Below are 18,805 nucleotides of genomic sequence, written 5' to 3'. Positions count from 1 at the left end.
TTACTACTGTCACATTAAGCTTCAGATATGTTCTGAATAAAGCCTTTAGTAAAGGCAGAATGTCACATTATTCCTTCTTGCTTAAGCTCTGAATGTCAAAAATTATTGCTAGGTTGGCTGCAAAATGTGGGCACCCGTGAGGTCTCACAGCCAGGTACTGAACACAAGCATATGCCATATCTAGGTTGCTCCTACCTCCTAAAAGTAACTCCTTTGAGCTTTTAATTCAGATATAACATCCCCCCGCTTTCCCTCTCCCATATTTTTTGGCCCCACATTTAGCTTTTTCTGGCATTTTGATTGCTCCTTATTAACAAAAATGAACAAGAACTGAATAGTCTTAAAACAGCATGACTAATGTTAATGCTTTTTTCTAAAAAAGAAGAAAATGTCCATACAATTTTACAGTAGGTTATAAAAATTCAGTTACAGCAGCTCTGCAGATCCCTGTTAATGCTGTGAAATGCTTCATAGCTGTAAAGAGTTTCCCACATACTCCTTCCCTTTAAAGTCCTAGAGAAAAGTTCATATTTTATGGAAACAAGCATTAACCTGCATGAAAGCTGCCAATGGCTCAAGGGACATCAGCCAAGGAATGCCAGAATGAATGAGTTAGACTGGCTATTCTCAAACTGCAGTCCATACCATGCTTGCTGGTGCTCTGCCTGCTAGTTGGTTCATCATTTGTACTACTGTTCCCTTAGTATCTCTCTTGAAATTATGCTAGAAATAGGCTAAATAAAATATATGTACATTTATTAAATTGTTTTGAGTTTACACAGTAAACTATGTTAAATGCAGAAAGATTTCTAAACCTGCTTGTCCATCTGTCTTCAATCCCTACACATGGATGCTCTGCACATGAGAAATGGACTATGCATTCTCAAATGGGAAGAACCTATTAAGACTAAGATTACTGTGCTCTGGTGTCTGCAAGAATCTATCTGTTTAGATTCATCAGTTCAGAGAGTAAAGTCCTCCAGAACACAGGAAGTACTGTGCTGAATGCTTCTTTAGATAAGGAGCCACTAAAGCCCCTTCTGGATTGTAAAGCACATGAATGTAAAAACAAGAATGTGTAAGCATCAAGTTTGACTACCAAACCAAATGAGGAAATTCAAATTAACAGCTTTCACCCGTAAAGACGAGAATGTAGAAGCATTAGGTAGCAAGAACAATCAATACAATCCAGGAAATTCTAAAGGAAGAAAATATTTAATTTTATACAGAATGGAGTAAGAGCTGCAATGAGATGACCCTTTTTCAGTTCTTCCCTTGGGGTGTGTCCCAAAATCCTTTCTGTAGGTTACAGAAAAAGTTGTATAAGAAGCTGTATAATGAAATGGGACAGTGGATTTGTGACAGTTCCCATGCTTTTCCCCTCCTTGCCCCACCCAGCTGAAGTCTCTCTATCTGATCTTCTTACATAACTTTAACTCATTTTATTCTGCTTAGTCAATATTTCCTTAGATGACTTCTCCCCTATTTTCAGAAAGGATTTTGGTGAACTTTTTTTATGTCTTAGTTGTTTTTTTTTGTTTAAGCCCACACACATTTAACTTGATTGAGAACACACTTCAAAAGCTTCCTTTCAACTATTTATGAGCATTTAAATAGCTACATAGGAACAAGTCAATAACTTGCCTACTATGCTTCCTGTTTCAAACAATAGCAAACTTTGGGTATTTTGGGATGCAAACGTCCATTTCCTTCTATGTTTCTATCTCCTTCAGTGTGTGCATGCATGTATCTATCTGTATCTATCTATAGCTACTCCCTGTGTGAATTCTGTCTTTATATATACCGAAATAAAATACTTAGGCTAACTTCCTGACATGTAAATATAACAACAGCTAGAGATAACACTTCAATTTCAAGTTTAATAACAGTTTAAAAAAATATTTCCCATGGTCTATGCATTTAGTTGTTCAGTTTATATCAGCTGCTTACACTGACTTCATCTTGCACTTCAACCTCATTTTTATGGTTGTTGTGCAAGGCTGCAAGTATGGTACTCTATTTCTGCAGCTGAAAAATGTTTTTCTAAATTTTGAAGAACAGGCTATGAGAAGATCAGCCTGAAAGGATTACTTGTATCTTTCAAGGAACATCTCTGAGAGAGAAAATTTACCCAGAATGATAGGTAAAATCAAATATAGGAATATAAGACCCCATTTATTCATTTCATCTGGACCAAGAAATAGCTGAAATCTGGTCATGTGGTTCCTCTTCCATGTGCTTTGAGCACTGTCTTCATAAGATAAGATTATACCTTCATAAGATATTCCCAGCATGTTAGTTGTCTGGAAGTAGCAATTTAAGTTAGATCTCCTCCACCACGAACAAACTCCTCCTCCACCAAACATCTTCAAATTTAAAAATCAAAGTTGGAAATCAGAAAGAAATCATTCCCTGGGGGTGTGTATATTCACAGTGAAACATCAGCCTTTTTCTGTGTCATTTTTAGCCATCATCTAGTTACAGACCCCGTTGTTTAACTCCTATCTTCTAGTTGTAACACTGATCAACCAAAATGTCTGAACTATTCAAACTATTACCCTTTCTTCAGAGCTCATTACCCAATATACTTACAACAGTAACTCAGATTTAAAGAGAAACAGGCAGACTTTGACAAAGTTCTAAAGCCCTCACAGCAGCTTAAGCCTCATTTCCTCAAATCCATGTTTTTTCTTCAGCCTTTTCCTTGTGCTTTTTTCCTCCAAGCATCATCAGCAGGGATTTGAGAAACCTCAGGAAGGAAAAGGAGCTGGAGAATTTTGTTCATCTGGGGTGTTGGTTCTCTATTTGTGTCTTTCTCAGTTATGTCCACTCTCCATTTGAAAAGATACCACCCCAGTAGCTTTAAAACACTGAAACTTATCACTGTATTCTTTGCTTCCTCAGCCAACCTTTTTATTACTTCTATGTATCTCCTCCTACATTTGTCCCATTCACCTCTGCCTTTGTTATGCTTTCCCAAGGTACCTTATCTTCCCATGGTTAACACAAACTCAAAAATGCTTCCTGTGCACTTACATTAGTCTCTTTTTTCAGAGTAACTGGTTTATGTCAAAGTTAAAAGTTATCTATTTTCAACAAATCAGACTTTTAAAGTGGTTTTAAAATAAACATTTATAGAGCATATGTGCTTTCTTACCTGAACAGAGTTGTTCAACTTTTGTGTAGTTTAAAGCTAATATATCATTAACCCATGCAATGATGTCATGTCTGCTCATAGTCTCCTGGGTTATAGAGGTAGAGTACACGTTGACCGCCATTCCCCAACTAGGAAAAAAAGAGAGACAAAAAATATTTTTGACATTTTGGTAATTGTTTTCTAAATACAATGAATATATGCTTCCTGTTCAAAAGAGGGAAAGAAAACTCAAAACCCTCTCTTTATTTATTGAGAAAGGAGGGGTAATTTTTATTCTTTGATGATATGTAACCTCCTCAGTGTCCCCTTGGAACCTATGAACATATTTCTCTGGCTGTAACTGTGAACTCAAAGAACATACAAACCTATGGTACTCTGCTTCATGCCAATAAGGTAGGAAAAACCCCCAGAATCAGACCTAAAGATACACAGACAGGATCAGAGACCCAAGATTTTGTCACATTGTGCTGCACCAATACAGTAATCCGACATCTGCCAGTTTTTTGCCATTGCAGGATGATCAGGCTCCCTAAACCAACACTTAATTTTAGATAACTTCTAAATTATGATATAGCTGTTCTATTACTGATTTCCTACTGGGACAGGGCCATTTCAGATCATTAATTCAGTTCCTAACAATCACAGAGTGAATATCAAATAATCTCTGTTATCAGTGCACCAATGTCTATCCTGAAAACAACCGAGATTTGCACCCTCAGCTGTGTGGTTGGAAAACTGCCATGGAGCCCGATTCTTCTCAAACATTAGGAACGTTTCCTCTCAGCTTAAACCAATTTGTCCTTCTGCCAACATTATCCTCCAGCCCTAATTGCTTTTTCTTCCCCAGAATGGATTTCCTAATGCTTTAGAGACAGCACTCAGTGTCTGTCCCAATGCCCAGGTAGTCTAGATTAAACAAATCAATGTGAGTCTCTTATATCAAGTCAGACTTTCACTGACCGGTCATGCCAGCAGTCCTTCTTGAACAGTTTCAAACAGTCTTCAGATAACATTTCACTGGGACCTTGGTAAATGGCACTCTGTGCTTGAAGTTTTCACAGCTACATCACCTTATATAAATTCTTCTAGTTAGCAAAGGTCTCTCCCTGGAAGCTGGCAATTCATAGTGGCTTTTATCATTTTCCCAGGTACACAGACCAGAAACGCATACTACTGAACTTTGCTCCCTGTTATCCTACCCTAGTCACATCTTTCTGTTGCAAGATGTTGCAAAGAGAAAACATGAGTACGCTCAAGTTTATCTCATCAGCAGTTTCAAAGAGCAGAATCAAATTCATGGAGAGAGTAAGTAATGTTTTCATGAGTAATGGACTTCAGAAAGTCCACTCGAAGCAATCCAAGTATGAAGTGTGTCTGAAATGACCAAAGAGTCAGTGTCGAACAATTATTCTTGGTTTGTTGGGGACTGCACACCTTCGTCTCTCGTGGCAATCTGTAGCTAACAATTATCTGTCTAGCTTTGGTGCCATTCCTGCCATCTCAGCTTTGGACCTCAAAAAACCAGAAATTCATTCAGAACCAGGCTGCCTCCCTACCCACTCTGTACAGGCAGCTCTGGAGCATGGAAGGAATCAGCCTGTGCTCAGTCTGCTCCGTTCTTCCCGCGGGCTCGCATGCAGCACAGCCAGTTGTGTGAACACAGCCCTGTATTCACTGTAAGAATTAGCAAAGGTCGCTTTCTTGGCATGCACTAAGTGCTTGGACTGAATCAAGTGCTAGGAACAAAGTTTTAGAAACAGGGAGTGCCCTTTTACTCTTAAAACTACACCATAATGGCTAACCATAAAATCTTAGCTTCTACATCAGGATGGAAGGCACTGAGCAGGCAAACAACCCCTTTGATACTAATGGCATGTGAAGTTTGAAACACATGGGTTTTATTTTATTATTTTTAGCTTTTTTATATGGATAAAAAAACTAACAGGAAGATAGTACCACTGTCACCATTAAACTAACATGTTGAATATTGTATGTAAGATCAGTTGAAGTAACAGCTTAATAATGAATTTAATATTCACTTATAATTAATAGTGAGCTTAATAATAAACTGACAGTTCAATACAGAGGAGTCCACTGAATTCTATAGCAACTGAAGATATTTAAATGAGAATATTTGAAACAAAGCTACTCTGATCTGTAATTGCCACTACTTCAAGAACATTTTAATTGGCCTCTGAGGCCAGGCAGAACTCAGAAAAACCATCATCTACCACCAGTGAAAAGGGAAAGTTCACTTTGTTAAAAAGATCAAGAAAATACACACACACAGAGAAAGGAAGCAGAACTTCCTTCATCACCTTTTTCCACAAAGAACTGCAAAGAGAAATACCCATCCTTCTGCAACCCACAGGGGAGCAAACAACTTCCTCTGCTGCATTGCATGGGGTGGGGAATTCTACTGCAGGAAACTGTGAGTAAATGAATAACCTTGAGTTTTACAATGCTACCCTGAAGGATACCTGTAATACAACTTATGCTGCATCTGTGAATTAATTATTATGGTCTAACGGTCAAACAAAAGTTCAGACTATTTATTAGAGACAAGTACTTCAGATTTGTACACAAGTATGCACAAGGGTGTATGAGTACAATTGTAAGCAAAGGCAAAATGAATCAGAATTTCTGTTAAAAAACTCAATAACATGCCACTGCCATTCATTCTTAAGTGTTTTGTTGACATATATGTGAATATTCCACAGCTGCTTCTCTTGAAAGAGTTCACCCTGTCTTTGCATCTCTTTTTCCCCAACATCCTACTGGTTATCTTCTAAATAAACTCAGCTGGGAAAGGTTTCCTTTACAGTAAGCATGTTCTAATTTGGTGCTCAGATACACACATATCCTGTTTGCCACGCAGAGAGATCTTAAACAAAACAAAAAAGGAAAAAAAAAAAAAAAGAACAAGCAGGTGGAGGTAGAGCAGCTACCATGCTCACAACAGTCAAAAACCTCTGTGCTCAACATCTACAGCTGGGCTGGGGTTTTCTGCAGAACTGAGTTCCCAAAGTGCTGAAGTACTTTGAAAAATATGATCCATCTTCAAAACACATTAATAAACATGTGTAAGCTGATGCAAGAGAACAGCTGGACAGGTGGAGGCACACAGGCCATACTCTGAACAGCCAATAGCTAACAACTTGATTTTATGTTGTAATACACTACTTCTCTCCAATAACATTATTTACATTTTCATCTTGTTAGGCTTTCACTTGTTTACACTGAAGGCTCTGAATCATAAGATTGCAATGAGGCTTACACAAGCCTGAAACCCAGTATCTACCTGGCATCTTCAGAATTCCATGGAGGTGCCTTGTGATTCCATAGCAACTGAAAGACTGAAGATAGCACATCATACCTCCCACTTCAGGAGGCACAGGGGGACATTAAAAACCTCTGGCTGTTGCGCTACTGCCTAAGCACAAGCGATTCTCCCTTGTTTTACTTCAAGCCTGAGGAAACTCTTCACATATTAGTCTAGGACATTTCAGAAAAACACTTTACACATGCACAACTACACACCACAGACATGAATTTGGAGGATTAGGCAGGTGTTGAAAATCATGTACATGCTTAAGCAGTTTCCTCAGTTAGAAATACACTGGCTCAGCATGCCTGATGGTAAACATTATACCCAAAAGTCTATTAACTTTTTAAAGCATTATATGCAGCATTGAACATTGAGATATTGGATATTTTCCACTGCTCTTGCTACAGATAACTGCAGCTGTTAGAAGGTATTATCCAGCTGTTCTTAAGGACAGTTTCGCAAGAAGCACATTTACTTTATTTTTCCAGGGATAAACTAACAGTTGTTTACAGCAGAAGCTGTACCACAACAAACCAGCAATAATGACAAAACTAGAAGGATTGCAGCAGTGAATCTATTTGTAGTGTAAAACCTCACCACACTTGCCATCACCTCTGAACCTGCAAGGCCTTCACATTTTCACAGAATAGGCAAGGTTGGAAGGGACCACTAGAGTCCAACCTCCCTGCCCAAGCAGGGCCACCTAGAGCACATTACTCAGTATTGTGTCCAGATGGCTTTTGATTATCTCCAGAGAAGGAGACTCTACAACTTCTTTGGGGAACCTGTTTCAGTGCTCACTCATCCTTACAGTAAAGAATTTCTTCCTTGTGTTCAGGTGCAACCTCCTGTGTTCCACTTTCTGCCCACTGCCTCTCATTTAGTACAAAAAGACATATATATATATTAAATAATAGTACAAAGAGACAAACAGATACTAAGCTTTTAATACAGTGGAAAGCCTGTGTGACAGTACAGAGGAACCTTCTGGAACCTGGCACCTGATAAGATACTGCCAATAAAACAAAAGATCTCACGCCAAAAATTACTGAAGCAGAAGATAACAGCAGAAAGGCTAAGATGAAGCTGAGTGAGACTGCTGCAGCCTCTTGTGAAAAGGCTTTCTAGATTAAAGCTACTGCAAAAACAAAGAAATCCCTGAAGGAAGAAACCTGCCAGATGCAGTGGGTAACTCCCTGTATAAGGAAAATTCATCCTTTTATACCATCCTGAAATGACAACTGATTTGCAGCTGGACCTTGCCTGTTTCTTGAACACTCCCTGCACACAGCTGTAGCCACAGTCATTAGAGACCAGTTGTGCTCGAGGTTGTCTTTACAGAAAGGAGTCCTGCAGACAGAAAATAAACACAAAAAGCTCCTGTGCAGTGCTGACAACACTGTTCTTCCTCTCCCCTTTTGACTTATGCTGTACTTCTGCAGCAAATACCATGGCATCAGAGGGCTGCAACTGCACTGATATTTGCAGCAAGCAACACAAAGGCTCTATCTAGCCAGAAACTGAGTAAGAGACAAGATTAATCACAATGGGGTACTGCCATGGGAAAAAAAAAAAAAAAGAAAAGAATAAAAGAATCCTGTGATTATAATGCTGTAAGAAAATAATGTATTTAAACACTGAATGTCAAATCTCTTTTGCACTGTTCCCATGTTACTAAATAGCCCTGAAATGTTAAAAATATTTTTATTTTCTGCATATCTCACTCACTTCTGAATGCCATTTTACATTTACCACACGGCTCTGACTTGACCTAAAATCATTTGTGAAGTACTCCACAGAGTCTAGATGAAACAGAGGCAATCCATGTACATTTTATGGCTTGAATATTGCCGGATTAACATTGAACACAGCCAACTGTGTATTTTCTATTGTTTTCATTGCACTTCCCTGTTTAAATGCAAGTGAAATTAGAGTAATAGAGATGCACTCTGATTGGATTAGGGAATTTTTTTTCTTTTAAATTAGAGGCTTCCTGCCAATGCTGGAATGTTCTGACCTACATAAATGTTTATGATGGGTCTAAAGGACTGCTTTAGACCCAAATCTGAGTACCTTTTATAAAGGCTCCTGGTAATTCTGTTTTATGCTACATATGCCTTTAGAAAACTTACCACCCCCCCAAAAAAAATTATTATCCGAGAGGCAGAAAAATACTGATTCTTTTTCAGATATTTAGTTTCCTCAAATGTGAAAAACACAACTAGAAGTATTCCAATAATGTGCACAACTTGAGCCAAACCATCTGATATGGCCTAATAACTAGCAATGCATTACAGTGTATACTGCATAGCTTTTAGAAATAGGAATTTATTCACTAACCAGTTATTAAACTGGGGTAGTTCACAAAAATGAAAATAACAGTTTCAAATTCCAGGGCAATTATTTAGTGCTTTGAAGATTTCAGGGCACCTAAAGGTCCACCTGAGAAGGACAAACCACACTCACTGACTCGCATCTGCCAGTCATATTTGCACTCACTTGAATCTGCCAGTTGTTTTTGCATATCATAAGTCTTTATTTCTCCATCTACATTCTCACTCCTGCTCCCACTGAAACTGTGGCAATCAAACAGCAGTGTCATGTCTCTAGAGTAACGAAATTCCTTTTTTTTCAGGGTTCACCTTTGCCATCACAAGTACAATGCAACAGTAACACCCAACTACATAATATCTTCATTATGGCTGAAAGTATTTGCATGCTCTGGAAGGTTCCTCATCAATTTCTATGAGGAAACAAATGTTAATTTTTTAAAAAAAGCATTCTTGACAAAGGACGGAGGTTCAAGAAAGGCAGACATCAATAGCTTACACAAAAGATTTAGAGCCTCTGGCCACTCCATTTCCACACAGGTATATTCACTCTGGTTAGAAATGAACCACAGCAGTGCACAGCACTCTCAAACCACGCCTTAGAGCAGTTGAACAAAGCAATAGTAATGTTTTCTGCTGAACAGACAGGCACTATTTAACATGGTGTAAGGACACAAAAAATTCAGTATAAAAAGAATGTGACTGCAAATTAAGAAGGCGTTTTATTAATGATGAACAACAAGAAACCTTTGAAGTAGGCTAAACAAGGGGAACCTAACCGTGGCAAGGCTGCAATGCAAAAAAACTTCACTGCCTTTACTTACAGTTATTACCCTCCCCCTGCCGAGGCTTTCAACTCTAAGATCTTAAGCTTGAATCGCTGCTCTGATGCCCTGAAGTAAGACATTCAACCTGTCAAATTTTCACAATAGACGCTGGCAAATAGTCTACCTTTCACAATAGACAAGGGGATTGTGAAGGGGGAAAAAAAAAAGTCAATTCAAAGGAAAATAATTCTCAGACTTATACAATAAACTCAAGTCAATTAGAAACACCTACATTTTAGAAAACCGAAGATGTCTATGACAATTTTGTAACTAGAAAACCACTAGAAAGCTGATAAGTAAACCAACTTTTAATCTTCTATTAAACAAAATCTCAATTCATCCAGACACTAGCAGGAATTTCAATTCTTCTTTTTTTCATTTTTTTCCCTTATGGATAATAACAGATTACCAAGCACACATGCAGACATTGCTAGAGGATTTCCAAGAGATTAAAAACATGCTATAAAGCAAGGTAACATCAGTGCTGACCACTGAAGAAAGGATGCCTTGAGAGGCAGCCCATGCAAGCAAACCTCAGTTCCTAGCCTAAGTACTGAAAATAACAAGGGAACCTTTTATTATTTTGCTCCCAAGAGTTGATGGATGAACAGTTTCACTTTCTTTAGCAAATGCAGACTTAGGGGAAAATGAAGACAGCAGTGGGGGAGAGCTTGTCCCCAAATCCACTGGCCCCACGTGAGTTCCAGGCGAAACACGGCAGACACAGCCACCCACCTAAGCAGCCACCTGCATCTACACCAAGGAATACCTGCCCATGACTAGGAAGGGCTGGGACAAGCAGAAGCCCCGATTAAGATCAGCCAGCAGCGCTGAGCACTGGGAGTGCAGGGCACCGAGGCACTGTGTCAGAGGCAGAGCCCAGCAGGACAGCAGCCACGCTGCAGCCCAGCAGCAGCTCTGGCAGCCCGGCTGCTCCCGGCTCCTGCCATTTCCGCCTTTTAAGTCCAGAAAACGCTGCGGGCAGGCTCGGGAGTTTCAGCAGGGATGAGATCCAACTAGAGACAGATGAAGTCACCAAATGAATTTAGTTTTGACCTATCCGGGGTTTCACTGCCCCCCTCCTCCTCTCGGGCATGTATACATTCCGAGGTGAAAGGCTAAAGTAACACGCTGATTTACTCCAAGCATAACCTAATGGCAAATGAGATTTTGTAATACTATACAGCCCTCCTGACGGGGGGCCTGAGCAGCCTCCAAGCGCCTCACAAGCCTGCAGAGCCAGGCAAAAGAGGCAGTGAGTCAGCAGGAGTCAGGCACTGAACATCCACGGGTTTCAGAAGAGGACAAGTCTGGGTAAAGGAAAAACAGGAGGATTCAGCAAGGGGAAATGCAATGCCTTTCTCCTAATGCATAGCTGCTGTTTTCTAACAAGAGACTGCAGTACACTTTAAAAACCCTGGCTGTCCAAGGTAGGCGAAGCTAAGGAGCAGAGCACTCCCATGGGAAACGTCTTGCACCAGCTAAGGAGGGACTGCAGTACAGCTTTCCCACTCACAAATGATGCAAGAGCACAAGGATTTGGTCATGCATCAACTCTTCTCTCTCCTACATTAAAAATCAGTGCAGATATGCACTGATTTATGCATTACAACATTTATTCTAACATTAATATATATATGTTAGAATCACAGGATATCATAAGTTGGAAGGTGCCCACCAAGGATCACTGAGTCCGACTCTCCACTCTTGCAGAAAATAAGGCCCTTTTTAAGTGGCCTTCTAAGGCCACCTTCACTTCAAAGGTTCCTGGAGTGATACCAAGCAAGGGACAAGAAACAGCACAGCAACCATTCATGCAACCATCCCAGGACTCGTGGGCAAAGGTGCCGGAGCACAGAGTGCACAACAGAGCTGCTGAGGTATCAGCCAGGCAGCCAGCTCCACTCCATCCTTGAACAAGTCATCCTGGCAGGAAGGTAACAACACTGATCAGGGATATAAGACAACATTTATTTTAAGCCCTGAAGATGTAAACAAGCATGTGACAACAGATGAAGCAACAGGCAGCCATGCTAGCTGCTTTCACTAGTGCATCACTCTCTAAAACATGCCTGTGTATTTTTGTAATGAAAATATTAAGCTTTAGTATGGTTGCCCAGGCTTCCCACTGCTATCACGGCTCTGCTGCCATGTGGGGGGAAAGGAGAAGCACCAGGCTTTCTGCTGGGAATGCAGGACCAAGCTCCAGACAACACCTGTGACACGAACCAGCTGAAAGTCCCCTGCCAGCACTGCCTCTGCAGACCACTGCACCAACACAGAGCATTTTAGTAGGCTCTGAGGCCAACCTCTCTCCCTCTTCTCCCTCAACCACTGCTGAAAGCTAGACTAAAAATAATAATGATGATAATAAGAAATCTTGGAGTTCTGACATCTCCAATGCTGTTGATATAGGCCCAAATAAATACCCGCCATTGGCTTATTACAAACTCCCTACAAACCATTTCTAATATTATACAGACTGCAAGTGTTAAGACTACCAGCCACACACTTAAGTTTGGTTTTGGATACCAAAGTAAGTTGACCTCTTCCCTTGTTCTCATGAGTTAACACTGTAACAGACAAAGAAGCACTTAAAGAAGCTTTTAAATTATTCTGGTGCCCAGCATACTACTGGTAAATGACATATCTTAAGAATTAATCCTACCAAGTATAATCTAGAACAGAGTTGAATTTATAAGTGCAACTACTTAACTGCTAAATTAATTTTGGAGCAACTAAAACTAGAATTCACTAATCCTTCATGAAGTAAATTGCCCTGTAGGAACATTCTAGCTCAGCCATCTGTGATTTATGTAACATATTACTCTTGCTGTGTGCCAGTAACCACAGACTGATTTTACCATTGTTGCAGCACCAACATAATTGGTGTCTACCAGCATCAACTAAAGCTTCGCCAAAACTTCTTTTTTCAACCATGTTGGTCTTTGAAGATCCGTGAAACTGCAACTTTTGGACAGATTTTAACTTTTAACATCTTCTGCCTATCTAAAGGGGGAAATCCCCAAAGCTTTGTTTTCTAAATAATGTTCTTTAGAAGGTGCTTACTGCTTTGATGCAACTGTGATTGTAGAAACTGAATTACTTACAACACTCTTTATCTACAAGCCCCAGTAAAGCCTTGCACCTTAAGCTAAGAGAAGCATAGATGTACTGTTTAATAGGATTTGGCCTCCTTTCATGGAATATCTTGAGGTTAATTCCTAAAGTGTATTGCTTCCAGCTGGCAAACAGTGACACTACCAAGTTCAACTCTCACAATAAACAAGGAAGAAAAAAGTTTATTGCTTGAATCACCTTCAACTAGATGTAAGCGCAGTTACAAGGGTAATCTGGGTTGCAATGTGAATATTTAGCTCCTTCAACCCTCTCAGTGTTGCTGCAGGCCATGCGACAAGACAGTTCTGCACCACTCCCTGTAAAAGCACATCAAACTAAGTAGACATCTGACACAGTTTAAGAAGTGTGCTCATAGTTAAAACATTTTCTGCAGATTAAACTCACCAATAATGCTAATATTTTCTGTGTGAAAAAAAGCTACAATCCCTTAAAAGCAGAGCAAGCAATTTATCAGCTGTTAACTTCAAGACAATCTTTGGTTGCAATGTACACAATTAATTTTATGATACAGCAAAACTATGCCTTTGCTCTGTTCTGTCACTACAAACTTTCGATCATCCCTGGGTACTAAATTGCAGAAGTTGCTCTCAGTGATTTAGAGAACACAATATGAAATTATATGAATATGAATTAATGTAGTGTTGCAGCAGCAGTATAGCTTTCACAAGAATTAAACTAGAAAATGTTTGATATTGATGAAGTCATACTGAGACTACATACATGTATTTTTCTTTTCCATTTGAAACCTTTGATGACAAGGCTGATTTCATCTCCCTGGAAGTACAAAAGTTGTTTCCAGATTATATTCCTTTCATTTCTAAAGCATGTGATTTTGTTATTGTGTTTTTTAAGTCATGAGCTATTTATATTTATTAGAGCTACAGAATGGGATCATAAACTGACTTGAGGAGGAAGGGCACTCCAGAGAGATCTGCTCCAGCCTCCCAGTCACTGCAGAAACAGCAAGAGAAGGCTGCCAATGATCCCATTTGTCTCAGTTTCAAGTCCCTCCAAGGACAGATATTCCACAGCCCCTTTGGGTAACTTCTAGTGTTTGACTATCTTGGCTGTGTAAACATTTCTCCCAATATCCAAAGTATTTTTTACTGCTGCAGCTGCTGACGGCCATTGCCTCTCATCCTTTCTCTTTCTTCGGAGAAGAACCTGGCTCCATCTTCTTTACACACAGTTTCCCACTGGACAGATAAGACTGCAATGAGATCTTCCCCTCTCCTGAGCTGGCTCCTATCCAGACTGCCCAAACACAGGTGACAAGCTCCAGCCCCCTGACCATCCTGGTGTCCCTGTGCCACACTCATTTCAGTATGTCATTGTCTCTCTCAAAGTGGAGAGGCCAAATCCAGACACGGTATGTGAGATGTGGTCTCAGAAGCACCAGAGGGGAAGAATCACTTCCCCGGAGCTGCTGGCTACATGCCTGCCAATGCAGCCCAGCATGGGCTTGGCCTTCTTCCCCACAAGAGCACACTGCTGACTCATGTTCACCTTGTTCACCAGCACCACCAGGTCCATACTGTGTAACCCTTCAGGAACAACTAGGGGGTGTGCATAATGTGGTAGTGGAAAAAAACATCTCACCATATTAAAAATAGAGCTGCTTGCGAGACAAGGCAGTTCTACAGCACCCCTGTGGAATTCAGTTGACACTTGGGAACCACAGATTAAAAATGTGCACTAGAGAGCCAAACCTCTGCAGGCAGAAATATGCAGAATAACAAAATGGTTTGGGTTGGAAGGGACCTTAATGATCATATAGTTCTAGCCCCTCTGCCACGGGCGGCAACACCTTCCATTAGACCAGGCCGCTCAAAGCCCGATGCAATCTGGTCCTGAACATTTTCAGAAACGGGGCATCCACAACTTCTCCGAGCAACGTGTTTCAGTGTCTCATTACCCCGCAGTAAAGAATTTATTCTTAATACCTAATCTAAACATACTCCCAGTTTGAAGCAATTGCCTCTTGTCTTACGACTACATAACCTTGTAAAAAGTCCCTCTCCAGCTCTCTTGCAACCCCCTTTAGGTACTGGAAGGTTGTTCTAAAGTCTCCCCAGAGCCTTCTCTTCTCCAGGCTGAGTAACCCCAGGTGTCTGCCTTCATTGCAGATATATTAAAGGAAGTAAAAAAATAAAAAGATAATATTTCTTATGCCTCATTGAATCTGACAACTAGCACAACATGAATGTGTTGACTGAAAACAGCGTATTTAGACCCTGATTTAGAATCTACATCATGTATAACTTTGAAACATTATTACGAGCAAGCAGCAATATGGACCCCAAAAAATTCAATTCAATAAAATATAACAAACACCATTCTGCATTACAAGGTTTCCAATAGAATGACTAATTACAACTGAATGCTGTCCTTTTGGGAAAATGTATCCCTTCTATCCAACCAATTACCACTGCCTCCCTGTTCTCAGCACTCCTACACACCATGGTCTTTCTGTATACACAAGCTCCCGTGGGACTTTCATATCACTGCGTTATGTGTTCACTTCCATACAAACAATTACTCATAGATTCTATAGTTATTTTAACAAGCTATGATTTGTGTAACACTGAATCCGTAAGTAAAACAAATGAGTATTCTACTTCAAATATTTCAGTGCTTCCTATTCATGATATTACTGGACCAGCTCCACAGAGATTAACCTTAAGAAGCGAAGCGTAACAACTGTGTAAGATTTGCCTAAAATGAATTTTCACTCCCCCCAAATTGTTTAATACATACTGCCAGCAAGCCCTTCTGAGCATCAACACTGCATTCCAGAGTGACAGGAAAGAATTTGCATTCATGTGCATCTCTGAATAATTACAGCTGCTTGGGTAGGAAATCTGTATGGTACTAAGGAACCCTGCCTTAGCGGAGAAAATTCACTTGAGTTGCTCCTAAAAGATAAAACTGAAGTGCACAGATCTCAGCTAAGGGTTCCACTGAGATCTCTCTCAGGGCTCCAAATTGCCAAGAAACATAATATTGAAAATTAAGCCTCTGAAACAATACAATGCAAGGTGGTCATACACAAGGCCAGAAGATCAACAGTACAGCCTGCATGGCATATTCCTCTCCAGGCAGAATGATTTGGCACAGTTGTAGGATTTCCTACGGAAGCTACATCCTTAAGTCTCGATTCACTGATGAATGTTTACACTTCCTGTTTGGATAGCATAGCAAAAAAACAGATTTAACACAAGGATACCCTTCACTAATCATGGGGCTCTATGAGAAACAAGAAATTACTTCAGAGTGGCTAAACTGAGACATTTAATGGGTGTGCTTCCGTATACAGAGCCTTCTCTACAAAATATTTGATAACTTAGTATATCACTAGAAAACTAGACAAACTTTTCTCAAAATATCACAGGCAAGATTTTAATTTTGAATTAAATATTTCATAGCACAAAACAGTAGAACTGTGCTAAAAAAAAAAGAAAACAACACTATTTTTAAACCCTGAGCGTTAAATGCATGTTTAGTAAATGTTTATAGCTGATATTCCCTTTCCCCTCCCACCTAATTGTAATGAAACAATATGAAGAAGATACTTTATCGGTGAGTCAGGCAGCAGAGATCTGAGCAAGATCCAAACAGCTATGCAGCGCGCAGCTAACACCATCCACAGAAGAAACGCGGATGTTTTCCATTTACATTCCCCAGCACTGATCCTGGGAGCGAGCGATCAGCGCTGCTAGCTGGAGGCCAGGATTCAGGGAGCGAGGAGGATGCAAGCAGCCAAACGCTGTCCCGGAGCAGCGCGAGCCTCGCTGCTGCTGCTGCCGCCACCGCGCCACGGCCTTCGTGCCATCGCACTCAGTGGCTGGTGTGATTGAGAACAGATGTGGCGAGACCACTCATTTTCAATTATCAAACAAAGGCTGAAAGTTGCACTTCCAAAATGAAAAGCTGGCACACTATTTATCTGCTTCCTTAGCAAGCCTTTGCTATAATTAGCTTTGGGTATGAGGAAGGAGAAGAGACTGTCAAATTAAACTAACTTCCCCACTAAACCCCAAAACCTCTGAAGATATTTTTAAAGAGTCACACATTCAAATGCCAAGGCTTGAAATGTAGACCTACCACGCATTTTCTTTTCTTAGTGGCTCCCAAACCAAGTTTTATATCACAAAAGGTTAGTCCAGGTATGCCCCCTGGAAGAACATTCCTGTGGTCCAGATCAGGTAACTGCATCTCCCTCAAACGAGCCAAAGAAATAGCTTTAATCAAGGTCTCTTGCTCCACCTACAAATCACCTTTCTTTCACAATGCAGCATATTTTCCAGTGCCTGCTTTCTAGGAAGACTGGATTGAAGACACTAGGCAGAAGCCAAAATGTCTGTTTCTGAAAGTGCCAGCATCAGGTTCAGTTCTTGCGTGTCCCAAACTTGCTCCTTTTTCTGTTAATATGCCAAAAAAACATGGCTGTTGCTACGCAGCTCAACAAGGTAGTTAAAAAACCCCCACATCACACAACAAAAACCAGAATGCAGCCTCCCACCTACAGGATGTTCCTGAAACCCATGGAGGCTGGGTGCAAATTAGGCGTTCTCAGACCTTCATGGTGAGAGCACTTGGGTGTAAGTTGAGAAGTTTGTGCTCCCTGAAAATTATCTCAGTGTCCTTACACAAACTGGGCTGTCTGTGGAGTGTTTTCTCCCCTCTCCCCAGTCCCCAAAAAGCTACCTCCCTCTTAGCCCCTGATTTAAACAAATACCTCCAGCCCCCAAAACACTATGAAGGTATTATTTCCTTCAAGGAAGATCTAAATCCAGGTCAACAGAGATATCCCAATAATGTTGAGATATCCCAACACTCTAAGTTTCAAACTACTGATGCAGTATTGAACAGAGTCTCAGAGTCTCCTAACCGTCAGAAAGTTTTACATGCACTCACATGTGATTCCCAGTTATCTTCAGAGAGTTTCACCCTGTGCTTTTTGAGAGCTGGATCTGCCCAGCAGAAGATTGTCACCAAAACAGCTCTCTCTAGGCAGAGTACTCCCTAAGCAGAAAACAAGATTAAAGAAGAACAGCAGTGGCAGCAATAGGAAGACAGCTTTATGAAAGTGAAAGAAGAGAAAATAGAGGTACCTAAGCTGACAGGAACCAAGGAAAGATTTCTGCCATGGTTCCTCTTTAATGCTGGCTAATAAACTGCTGGCTCTAAGTCATCAGGATGGTCTTCTCCTGATAGTAACTACTTGTTGCAATCCAGATGCTTGGCAGACAAGAGGGTTATCACAACTACAGCTTTTAGAAAAGCACAGGCCAAATTTATGGGGTGTTATTTATGTTAGTTTGTTGATTTTTTTTTAACATTTGTTATTGACTTTTTCCTGCTTTCAATGACATCTAGGGTGAAATTGTCATAATCTGCAATAAAACTGTTAGATCAAAAGCAAATGCCTCTGAAAATATTTACTTGCTAATATATTTAATAGCATTTGCTTTGGCTGGTGTTTACAGTTTCAGAAGCCACGCCTATCAATACTGTGAAGTGAGAAGACAACTCACTGCTTTTACTCTGTATCATCTTCCCAGTTCTCAAGCTTGGGCCTTTATATATTCATTTTATCTACACAAATGGTCTTTTTTACTTCAGTGTAACTACCTGCTTACCACATTCAGTGGAGTCTAATTTTAGAGCAAGAAATTCCTTGTGCCCAGAGTAAGGCAAAGCCACAGGTCTCCCTTTGAACCCTGAGTAAAGCCACACATGTGAAAGGCTGAGAGATACCAGAGCCAGGGACAGCAGCTCCTGCCGAGGGAAGGATGCTCTCTGCTGCCCAGGGCCAGCCTGCATCCGGCAATTCACTGTGAGTTCGGAAGGCAAAGACCAAAACAGATTTTGCTGTAACGTAAATCTTGACTTTCAGCATGGAAGTTATCAGCTCATAGTGCTGTAAAAGGCAGCCAGATATGCTCTGTAACACCCCACAACTTATTCCAGCAGTGGGTGAGGAAATCACCACTGCTGTCTAGCTTTCATTATTATGCAC

The 18,805-nt window shown here is 40.5% G+C and overlaps 1 protein-coding gene across 4 annotated transcripts in view; it reads right to left on the bottom strand.

Annotated features, from left to right (window-relative positions):
• Window positions 1-18,805, bottom strand: part of MAPRE2 (microtubule associated protein RP/EB family member 2) — a 97,412-nt gene that overhangs the window by 34,185 nt on the left and 44,422 nt on the right. For 3 of the 4 annotated variants that reach the window (XM_053973228.1, XM_053973211.1, XM_053973220.1), the window contains one exon: window positions 3,158-3,285. The exons of the other annotated variant lie outside the window; for it this stretch is intronic. In XM_053973228.1, coding sequence (XP_053829203.1) covers window positions 3,158-3,278 — 121 coding nt within the window. In that variant the 5' untranslated portion in view covers window positions 3,279-3,285. The remainder of the gene's footprint in view (window positions 1-3,157; window positions 3,286-18,805) is intronic. 4 annotated transcript variants of the gene reach the window in all.

Source organism: Vidua macroura, chromosome 1, assembly GCF_024509145.1.
Source record: "Vidua macroura isolate BioBank_ID:100142 chromosome 1, ASM2450914v1, whole genome shotgun sequence".
NCBI lineage: Eukaryota > Metazoa > Chordata > Aves > Passeriformes > Viduidae > Vidua > Vidua macroura.
Note: the sequence above shows the minus strand (reverse complement) of the source record. Positions and strands in the feature narration are given on the sequence as shown.